The following is a 12,205-nucleotide window of genomic DNA, read 5'->3' on the forward strand; positions in this document are numbered from 1 at the left end:
TAATCAAGATATATATATATATATATATATTATATATATATATATATATATATATATATATATATGTATATTTGCTTATATATAAACAAACATATATATACACATATGTATAGATATAATAGATTTATTTAAAAATTTTAAAAAATACATTTTACACTATACATTATATATTATATTATATCTATATATAGTTACATACCATACATATAAATACTATATAATAATTAATAATATAATAATATATATAATATATAATACATAATATATATAAAAATAATAAAGAGTCCTACTTTCTATGATTAATAGTTTATACCTCAGAAGGCGGGCGGCGTACTTACCGTGTATGGGGGGTGGCGGCGGCAGAGGGGGCGGCGCCCCTTCCAAATCTATCCCGGAACCCTCGAAGCGTGGCGACGGTATGTCGATTTCGTCGTCCATATCGTGCTACAAAACAACAGCGTCAATGTAATAACAGTTACAAAGTCCAGCGCAATAAACAGTTACAAAGTCCAATGTAATAAACAGTTATAAAGTCCGATGCAATAAACAAGTACAAAGTCCAATGCAATAAACAGTTACAAAGTCTGATGCAATAAACAGTTACAAAGTCCAATGTAATAAACAGCTGCAAATTCCAATGTAATAAACAGTTACAAAGTCCAGTGCAATAAACAGTTACAAAGTCCAATGGAATAAACAGTTGCAAAGTCCAATGCAGTAAACAGTTCCAAATTCCAATGTAATAAACAGTTGCAAAGTCCGATGCAATAAACAGTTACAAATTCCAACGTAATAAACAGTTTCAAAGTCCGATGCAATAAACAGTTACAAAGTCCAACGTAATAAACAGTTACAGAGTCGATCATAATAAACATTTGCGAAGTTCAATGTAATAAACAGTTGCAAAGTTCAATGAAATAAACAGCTACAAAGTCCATTGCAATAAACAGTTACAAAGTCCAACAATTCCAAAGTCCAATGCAATAAACAGTTACAAAGTCCAACGTAATAAACAGTTACAGAGTCGAACGTAATCAACATTTGCAAAGTTCAACGTAATAAACAGTTACAAAGTCCGATGCAATAAACAGTTACAAAGTCCGATGCAATAAACAGTTGCAAAGTCCAACAATTGCAAAGTCCGATGCAATAAACAGTTACAAAGTTCAATGCAATAAAGAGTTACAAATTCCAACGTAATAAACAGTTTCAAAGTCCGATGTAATAAACAGTTACAAAATCCAACGTAATAAACAGTTGCAAAGTCCAATGTAATAAACAGTTCGAAAGTCCAACGTAATAAACAGTTAGAAAGTCCAACGTGATAAACAGTTAGAAAGCCCATTCAAATAAACAGTTACAAAGGCCAACGTAATAAACAGTTACAGAGTCTAACGTAATAAACATATGAGAAGTTCAGTGCAATAAACAGCTGCAAAGTCCAATGAAATGAACAGTTACAAAGTCCAACGTAATAAACAGTAGCAAATTCCAATGTAATAAACAGTTGCAAAGTCCAACGTAATAAACAGTTGCAAAGTCCAACGTAATAAACAGTTAGAAAGTCCAACGTAATAAACAGTTAGAAAGTCCGATGCAATAAACAGTTACAAAGGCCAACATAATAAAACAGTTAGAAAGTCCAACGTAATAAAACAGTTAGAAAGTCCGATGCAATAAAAAAAAAAACAGTTACAAAGGCCAACGTAATAAACAGTTACAGAGTCTAACGTAATAAACATGTGAGAAGATCAGTGCAATAAACAGTTGCAAAGTCCAATGAAATGATCAGTTACAAAGTCCAACGTAATAAACAGTTGCAAATTCCAATGTCATAAACAGTTGCAAAGTCCAATGCGATAAACAGTTACAAAGTCCAAGAATTGCAAAGTCCAATGCGATAAGTAGTTTCGAAGTCTTTAAGGTAACAAACAGTTGCAAAGTCCAATGTAATAAACAGTTACAAAGTCCAATGTAATAAACTGTTACGAAGTCCAATGCAATAAACTGTTACAAAGTCCAGTGCAATAAACTGTTACAAAGTCCAATGCAAATATCAGTTACAAAGTCCAATGAACTAAAGTTACAAAGTCCAATACAATAAACAGTTACAAAGTCCAACGTAATATACAGTTAAAGAGTACAAATCAATAAACAGTCAGAGTCCAATAATATACAGTTAAAAAGTACAATACAATAAACAGAGTCCAATATAATAAACAATTACAAAGTCCAAACAAGACCTTAATAAAAGTCCATATTACTTAGGTGATAATTAACTTTATATAAATGCAACGGCCATGCAATTACTCTTAGAAGATGTTAGGCGTTCATTATTGACTGATTAATGAAAAGACCGAGTTTGAGGCATTGGACAACACTACCCAAGGAAGGAGACGTAATGGAGGTGTAGAGTAAAAGAATGAAAAGCGGGTGCAGATAAAAAATAAAAACGAGTAATGCCTACAGTGCACCACGTGAAGTGGACAGATGGCACTGACCCCTCTACAAGGAGGTGCTCATTGCATGGCAGCTGTACTAACAGATTTCACTCGTATATTGGTTACGTGTATGTCAAAAGCACAAGGAAAAGTCATCAAATCTGGAAGTAAACTACAAGAGGATGGAGCATACAGGAAATGTAAGATATTATGTTTGTCTAAAACACTGTACATTAGTCTACTGTCCAAGTTATTTATTCTCTCACTCCATACAAGAATGCATTCTGTTTTATAATAAGAATTTCTAACGGATATAAAGTGATTAAAGTAAGGGACTTCCTGCATTTCGTAATTATCGTATGTATTTTCATTATGATACAAAAGACCTTCACTTGTTTTGTCCTTCCTGGTTTTCAGATGTCAGACTCGACATTCAGATGAAAATTTTGGGAAACAAATTCAAGCTTAAATAAAAATTAAAAGCCTGGAACTCTGAACCTGATAACAAACGAAAACGGGGAAATCAGAACTTGTACACTGAATGAAACAAAAAGTTGATTAATTAAAACAGCATTACTATGTAGTTCTAAAAGCCAATTTGCTGCCAATATCTCAGTCAATGAAAATAGTGTTTTTTTCTGAGATCCATATTAAGAGGGTTTGTAAAATTAACATTAACTTCTAAATTTCGGAAATAAAATATCAATATCCGTAGTCACTGTCGGACAACCCTCTAAAGCTATTGACGTGGTCAGACATCAAAAGGTTCTTGTAACGTAGTTAATAAGCTTTACATTTCAAAGCTGTTGCCGTATCTTTGACAAATGTGTCAGAAGAACCTCATATATTATGGTTATGACAAACATAAACTGAAAATGAAACTGCAAAATGGAACTTCAGACAGGAACTTTAGACAATCTAATATTTAGGTCATGATCTTGGAAAAATCTGCGTAGACTCACCTAAATAATGATTAAGCAGCCATGAGTCTACGTAAAATCACTAAGCTTTTATTATAAGAGAATTCAATATCTGACTTTATCTAATATGCTTCTTAGTAAATTAAGAGGCTTCGTTAACACTGTAATCTATTTTCCATTTATTTCGTATTACTATTAGCAAACGGCAAACAGGGGACTATAATAGAGTAATGGTTATCATTAAAAAAAGTCTACGGGCTACAACTGCCTTCCTTGGGCACAACGAAAGAAACCACACGAAATGAAAGGGTGAGGATTTGAAGGTTAGTAGAGTAAGTATTTCTGAAAGCACCTCGATTAAGCCCTTGCCGCTTACCGTGTAGTAATCCTCAACTATGTCGATGTCACTTCTGCCATCGCCAGAACCGGATCCAAAATACTGAAAGAAGCAAAATAAAAAAAGACGATGCAGCAATCAGGCCGGAAGCACAAAGGAGAAGAAATTAATAAAAAAAAATTTATTGACCAAAGCAATACATAATGCACGCGTGATATATATATATATATATATATATATATATATATATATATATATATATATATATATATATATATTAATACATATATATATATATATATATATACGTATATATATATATATATATATATATATATCAATTCAAGCTACAAATGTCCTTTAATATCTAAATTCACTGTACCTCCCAAATGATATATTTTCATATATGTACCGAAGGGGAATTTTTTTTTAATTGATAATAATTTCGTCCCCCATGGGATCGAACCACCGTCCAAGTGGATGGGGACGAAATCAGGACAGTCAGTGACGCTATCCAATCAGCCAACAGAGACGCTATAAGTTCATATCGATTCTGACCTTACAATCACCCTCGATCTGGATGCTTTCGTAATTAGAATCGATATGGAAAACCCGTCTACCATGTTGGCCAATTCGAAAGCGTTTGACAGCACGTAGCTGTCAAACGCTCGAATTGGCCAACATGGTAGACGGGTTCCATATCGATTCTAATTACGAAAGCATCCAGATCGAGGGTGAATTTGTAAGGTCAGAATCGATATGAACTTTTATAGCGTCTCTGTTGGCTGATTGGGATAGCGTCACTGACTGTCCTGATTTCGTCCCCGTCCACTTGGACGGTGGTTCGATCCCATGGGGGGACGAAATTATTATCAATTAAAAAATTCCCCTTCGGTACATATATGAAAATATATCATTTGTGAGGTACAGTGAATTTAGATATTAAAGGACATTTGTAGCTTGAATTGATATATAAAGGATCACGGTTCGATGTGATAAATTATTCATATATATATATATGTATGTATATGTACACTATATAAGTAAGTATATAAAATTATATATATATATATATATATATAATATAATATAATATACGTAATATATACATATATATAATATATATATATATATGATATATACGTAGTATATACATATATATATATATATATAATATATTATATATATATATATATATATTATACTATATTTCATATATATGAAATATATATGAATATATTCATACACGCGTACATATACCTCATTCATGCTACAATGATCAAAGGCTTACTAAGAAAAAAATTAAGAGTGAAAATAACCAACACTGCATCGGAAACCAGATAAAAACGCCATTTACCTACAAGCAGTTGTGTTTGCCTTTCTACATACAAAGCACATTGCAAATTATATTCATGACTACACTAATGACAGCAAATAATAATAATAATAATAATAATAATAATAATAATAATAATAATAATAATAATAATAATAATAATAATTGGCGTCTGCACTAAAATCTTAATTTCCCTATATTCAAATGAGTACCCACGGTGTAATGCAATGGTAATTTTCAGTGACAAAAGTGATAAATTTTACACTAAATACTGGACCAACAACATCAGCTGTCAACGTCGATAAAACTTCAGTAGCAAGAATTAACTTTCCTTATTAATAATAAATAAATCCAACTAGGCGTGATCCGACTTTCAGCTTACTCGGGTCGCGTGATAAACTCCATGGTCAAATAGCGTGTTGTTTCACCATCGAAAATTGAATACGCTATATTTCATTAAAAATAACTGCTTTACTGTTTAACATGCACGTTATTTGTTTTTTACATTTTCATTTAAATAAATTATAAATACTCTATTCTAAAATCCTGTATTTCTAAAGCAACGTGGAACACACTTATCAGACTTTCATAGGCTTTACTTCTCCCCCTCCCCCACAAGAACAATAACAACAACGAAGTATTTTGTATGCTTACTCCCCGAGTAAGCGAAAATGGCTGTTTCGAATGAGGAGACAAGCCGATCTTAAACTGCCATATCAATGATCAAATCCGTTGCTTTTGCTAGTGGAAATAATTTAACCTTATTGTCAAGTAATATAATTAAGTAATCATCGTGATGTAACTAAATGATGATACTAATTCGACAATTATTTTCATTTTGATCTCCAAAAAACAATAAAACAAAAACAAAGTGGGTTTGACCCCTGGGAAGAGTAAATTTCAGGGGAATTTTTTTTTTAAAGAACGAAACTGGTATTTCGCAGATTCCATTTTCCAGAAGGATTAAGGTAGTATTAAATCACGGTCACCAAGCAGGGGGCTGGCTTAAGTAAACTACACAACAAATTCACAGCTCCTTTACGCTACGAATATCTACAAACTGCCCAAAATTACGAAATGAAATGCATCATATGTTGCAACTGATGTATACTATAAAATAAACGCTATGACCTCACCGTTGCGTTATATTTTCTACCACAATACAAATACAATTTGTCAGCGTTCGTATAAAACAGTAATTTCCTAAGTCTCTCCTGCAACGATTTTATTCATTAAACTTCCACTGGAGCACACAATCAAATATTTGCAAGCATGACTCAAGAAGGAATCCCAAAATAGTTTTTGGACTAGAGTAAATTTCCACGAAACTGAATTAAAAGATCAAAAGCCTTTATTCATTCCGATACAACGAGAAATTTATGAATTTTGTTTTGTAAAAAAAAAAAAAAATCAGTTATGTCCTGAGGAATCCTCAACCCTTGGAAATGATTACACGTTATATCCAGGGCCACAAACCTCATGATAAAGTGTTCTAATGCTAATCTTATTCATGGGATGTCCTGCTACGTAGCAGGCCATTTTAGCATTTAAATGAACACGTAGCATAAAAGGCCATATATCCCCACTACACCCAGGAGTCCTTAATAGGACACTAACCCTCAGCCGTTTTCTCAATTTGGGGAACCTTTTTATTTACATAGTAGCTCTATACTTTCTTTGGAATCCGTGCAAATATTAGAAAGGAAAGCCTGGCATTTGGGCAACATAAACACTGAGATCTGTCTCGGGAAGTTTGAATTCCAAAAAATGATGCATGGAAACCTCTCAAAGGCACGCGAGGCTACTTCCACAGCCAGTCAACCAACTAAACAATAATCTTTTTTTTTTTTAATAAGATGGTGGAGATCACGATCTAGCAGAAGAGTGAATTACTTCGAAAAAAAAAATATTATGGCAGATATATTTTACAGCTCTGAGAACCAAGACTTCATGCTGAGATTTGAATTCCCGTTATTTGGCTCCAACTTTACGAACTTAGAAAAAATTGCAGCTACAAACGCTAACAACATTCATTACGGAAAATCATTTGCTGACAAAGGACGTCGAAATTGCGGCCAATTTAATTTCAAGAGAATGTTTAACTTCCAAAATGAACGAGTAACGACACAAAAGGCATATACAGATGACAGGGACTATTAAAGGAAACAAACAAAATGAAAGCTTATACGAATACTAGGGAGTTGTTTCTAGTGCTACAAACACAAACACTCCTACTAACACCTCAAAGACGCTGGTTTGCTCTTTCCAGACTATATTAACTGGAACCTTAACTGGAATCGGATTCCATAACAAGTTAACTTTCTTCTTATTATTATTGTTGTTTGTAGCTTGCCGCTGATCGGTTATTTTTAGGGTGCTAGACACATTTCATCCTGTCTGTTACTATATGTTCTCAAGATAAACTATTCGAAGGTCCCAATATGCTAGTGGAGAGAGAGAGAGAGAGAGAGAGAGAGAGAGAGAGAGAGAGAGAGAGCAGAGAGAGAGAGGAGTTGAAGAAGAAGAGAGAGAGAGAGAGAGAGAGAGAGAGGAAGTTGAATAATAGTCTACCTACTTTTCTAAAATCAGTTCCATGTAATATTTGGAAATAAGAAAAATATAAATACGACAATGAAAGTACCGCTCAGTGTTCTACCCAATACGTGATTCTGCAGAAACGCTTTATGCGCTATTAATGGAGACCAGGTTGGAAAATTAAAACAAATTCTTGTTCCCATAACCATTTTCCATAAACTTCATGGTCAAAATCTCACGACCATCCAAGGGGACACACCCACTGACCTGGCACAAGGGACCACGGATTCAAATTCAGACATTATCATAGCCGCAGAATTTTGATCTGGAACCTGTCTGGGTTGCACTGGCCCAGCCCAATTAAGCCGCCTCGGTGTTGCTTCATTAGCAACTTCGAACAAGATGTTCGACCCTTTTAAAGTTGTGCGAATGTCAGACGCTTCTTACAAAATTGGGAAACAATCCATAGACGCCAGAATAATAACTACATCGTCTAATGCAAAACGCGATATTGAATAGTCAGTATAAACGGCTACATTAATCTCTGACTTGGGGAAAGAAAAAAACGTCTCCTTCATTCGCTCGAGACTGAGAGGGGATGTGAACGATGCTTGTGACTGCTAATTATACATCGAAGCTTCTTACAAGCTTTACTTATGAACTGGATATCGATCTTCATTAAAAATCAACCAGCAAAAAGCTAAGTACTTGAATCGTAATAGCGAGCAAGTTTTTCCTTCGAATGTCAAATCCATCTCATAAGGGCAAGTATGATACAATCAAAGACAAAACTTGGTATTATATTTGGGTCTTGTTGCAATGTTCGAGGAAGTTTATTCAGAGAAGGAACATTTCGACGAATAATTTGTGTCGGACCTCCAAATTTGCTGTCTAAAATCCTGTGTATAGACACGAGGAGAAACACCACGTTACAAACTGGACCATCAATAATAAGCAGTGAGGGTTGACAGAAATAAATGGTTCAACATAATGGATTCTTTGCAGTGACAATGAGATTATTTCGCTTCTTCTCAAGATCCTAGGAAAGAGAGAATCAAACAGGCTCTCCCGTAGAAAATAAGCATATCTTAGTTTAACCAGACCACTGAGCTGATTAACAGCTCTCCTAGGGCTGGCCCGAAGGATTAGATATTTTTACGTAGCTAGGAACCAATTAATTACTCAGCAACGGGACATACAGCTTATTGTGGGATCCGAACCACATCGAGAAATGCATTTCTATCGCCGGAATTAAATTCCTCTGATTCCTCGTTGGCGGAGCGGGAAATCGAACCCGGACCCTGAGATCGGTAGTCGAGCACGTAACCGACTCGTCCAACGAGGAACTAAATAGAGAGACATAAAAAAACATCCGAAAGTGTTAAGTGAGTTAAGTTGAACGATACAAACATAACCTCTACTTTAGTTACAAAGACTCACGAAACTCAATCGAATTTCAGGAATTCACGGTTCATCAGGGATATTAGATTTGACATCAAGAAATATGATTTCAAGTTATGTCAACAAAATGGCTCGTACATTTTATTTAGGTTAGCAGGCTCCAATCCCTGTCACGATTGTGTACATATGGCATTTTTTGCGGGTACGGAATGGTTAGAATTCAGAATGCGCAACGAAAGATAGGAGGCATGATAGAGTAAGAGCAGTGTGGACCAACACAATACTATATACAATGAGACACGATTGTAAGTTTGTAGATAATAGAAGTTTTTTTTTTTTAACAGAAAGGAAACTTGCTCAAGAAGATGTTGTAGAGAGAGAGAGAGAGAAGAGAGAGAGTGGCTATTTTATCAATAAACTTAGCATGGGATAAGTGCCTCTTATGAAGATTATAACAATGCCTTTAATGAAAAAAAGGTGAGGAATTGCTCAGTAGGAGTACGATAATTAATTACGAAAAGAAGTGAAGTCGTAGATGTACGAGGATACTGATCGGATAAAAGAAGAATCCGTGGAAGGTCAATGGAGTGGTGGAAAGTTGGAAGTAATTTTCCTTCTTAAAATATATCTGTAATAAGATACGAATACTGTCATGTTATTCATAATCTGTTCTTTAATTCCCAATGACACCCGCTGGCATTACATCGTGACAGTAATTTATTGATAAACAACTTCATAAAAAAAACTAAATCACCTCATTCATATTACGGTTGAGAAAAAAGTATGGAAGGCAGCATCATGGATATATGAAAATGTTCACGATCAAGAAAATGAAGGAAATAAACTTCCTGCTTTAGTGACTGCTTAACTGCTCTTTTATGCAATCACCTTACAAATAATATTGCTACAAAATAAAAGTAACGGAGGTATGTCCGTTTTAATAACCTTAAAGAGAACGATCTACAATCTATGAATGACAATACTTTTTTTTTTCTTTCTAACATCAAATAGTGAAAAAAAAGCGAGCACGAGAAATCCTGGGACACCTAAATGTGAGTGTAAAATGCATTCATGCATTCTATATATATATATATATATATATATATATATATATATATATATATATATATACACACATACACACACACGAATAAAAACAAATGAAAGAACTACAGGCTATAAAGCATAAACAGGTAAAAGAATCTGGTCGCAGCTCATAATATATCGTACGACTTAAACAATCCAATATCTCATTAAATAATCACCATGAAATAAATGAATAAATAAATAAGCTTACGAACGGGATTTAGGAAATAAACAACTCTCACACAGACCGACGGAGTGGTTGCTAACCACCACCCAGGAAATTGCACAGTGCAATGGGCGCGTCATAATCATCAGTGCTTTTTTTTCGGCTGGCATCTTTGAGTGATGGATTGCACACGGGGGACCATAGGTGTCACTCATTTTTACGGTGACGGAAGACGGAGCGGCTCCCTTTGTAGTAGGGAGTGATTTCATTCTCTCTCTCTCTCTCTCTCTCTCTCTCTCTCTCTCTCTCTCTCTCTCTCTCTACCTGTTTCCATCCGCCAGCAGTTAAACCACTTACTTACTCAATCCGTCACTGTACACAACATTAAAGGTTAAATTATTTCCTCTCAATGCAGAAGCAAGCTTTTCCGTTTAATTACTTCCACGGATACCTGCAAAACTTCATTAAAAGAAAAAAAATGCCTTTTTGTAACGTGAACTTCGTGCACAAGGATAGTCACGCAATCGGTCTGTGTAAATTTTTTTTATTATGACAGCAAACACTATACCATTCCCGAGATATATTTTGAATAACCTCTTAAAGAAAGTATTCTCAATTTATAGGACTAAATAACAACACACACAGCCCAAAACCTACTGATTGTATAACTCCAGTGTCATAACAGTAGCCAGTCAGAATTCCCACGCCACAATTTTAGGGTAATACCTTTAGGAAATGAAGTTCCATAGAAATTTCTATTCACATAAGCAAATTACATTTATTACTTCGGACAAAAAAAGATCCTGTTGGAGATGGACATCCCTTGCTCTACGACCAGAAGCCATGTAACTGATTGACATTCTGAATTACATTTCTAATATTCTGTCATCAAATTACGCCCATAATGGTAAGGTCAATTCAACCACAGCGCCTGGAAGGTACATAACGCGTTCCTCAAGGTAGAACAGCTTAAAAACTGTTACAAATGGTAGTAGTTTTCGTATTTCCATAGAAAATTTTTACGAGGTGAAAATGCTTTATATTGGAACATGTACTAGATTCATGATATTCATGATATTGATACGTTTAGTTGCTTTGCACAAAATATATATAAAAATCCATCAAGTCAAAATGGATATTTTTCAAGTGTACGTGGATAAGGACATATTTTATGCATCGACATAAGAAAATGTATATCATAATGCAAGTTAAAAACATGCAATACATTTTCTTTCGAATGACTACAGGAAGCTTAATTTTTTAAATGAAGGCAATGACCAAAACGTAGACTTTAATATCAGTGAAGTGAAGAACAGGGCACTACTTGACTTGATTAAAGATTAACATAATGCAAGTTGCAATAACGTCGCATGGCAGTGAGGTTAACAAGTATACTATAAAAAATGGAAGATAACATGGCAGATAAATGGATCATCACGAATCATAACTGTATATGGGATGATGAACACTGGTTTCCATGAAAGTGATCTGGAAGAAAATTCCATTTACAACCTTTGCCAAAGAAAACAAATCAATTTTTCCTTAATATCATAATAATATCTCGGTAAACTGTTAAAATAAGTCTTAATTATTAAGCGAATACCCTGAAATTCACAGGACAGTGGTCACATTCTCCTGTTTTAAATTGATTTCCTCTACATTCCTGTAGCCATAAATACATAAAAATGAATTTAAAAGTTTCTACGTGAAAGGTTCTTAAATTAACACCAACAAAACTCCCTCCACTTAAACCAGTTACATAGCTATTGGATAAAATAACAAGACGATATTTTACGTTAACCTGGGACATACCTTCATCTTTTCTCTCCTGCTTTTTTCTTGACAATGACACCCGCAGCCAGGCAAAAATCTTTACGTCTAAGACGAAACCAGCGCAACAAAAGGTTTATGGCGTATGGTCAAACCACAGAAATGGACAAAGTTTACTTCCACGCCATAAAGAATCGGCACCACAAGGCTCCT

General features: G+C 34.5%; 1 protein-coding gene across 1 annotated transcript in view; it reads right to left on the reverse strand.

Annotated features, from left to right (window-relative positions):
* LOC135198714 (collagen alpha-1(XVIII) chain-like) overlaps nucleotides 1-12,205 on the reverse strand; it is a 751,537-nt gene that overhangs the window by 114,548 nt on the left and 624,784 nt on the right. The window contains exons 7-8 of the mRNA XM_064226569.1: nucleotides 3,738-3,800; nucleotides 339-444 (exon numbers count right to left, since the gene is read on the reverse strand). Coding sequence (XP_064082639.1) covers nucleotides 339-444; nucleotides 3,738-3,800 — 169 coding nt within the window. The remainder of the gene's footprint in view (nucleotides 1-338; nucleotides 445-3,737; nucleotides 3,801-12,205) is intronic.

This window comes from Macrobrachium nipponense, chromosome 22 (assembly GCF_015104395.2).
Source record: "Macrobrachium nipponense isolate FS-2020 chromosome 22, ASM1510439v2, whole genome shotgun sequence".
Lineage (NCBI taxonomy): Eukaryota > Metazoa > Arthropoda > Malacostraca > Decapoda > Palaemonidae > Macrobrachium > Macrobrachium nipponense.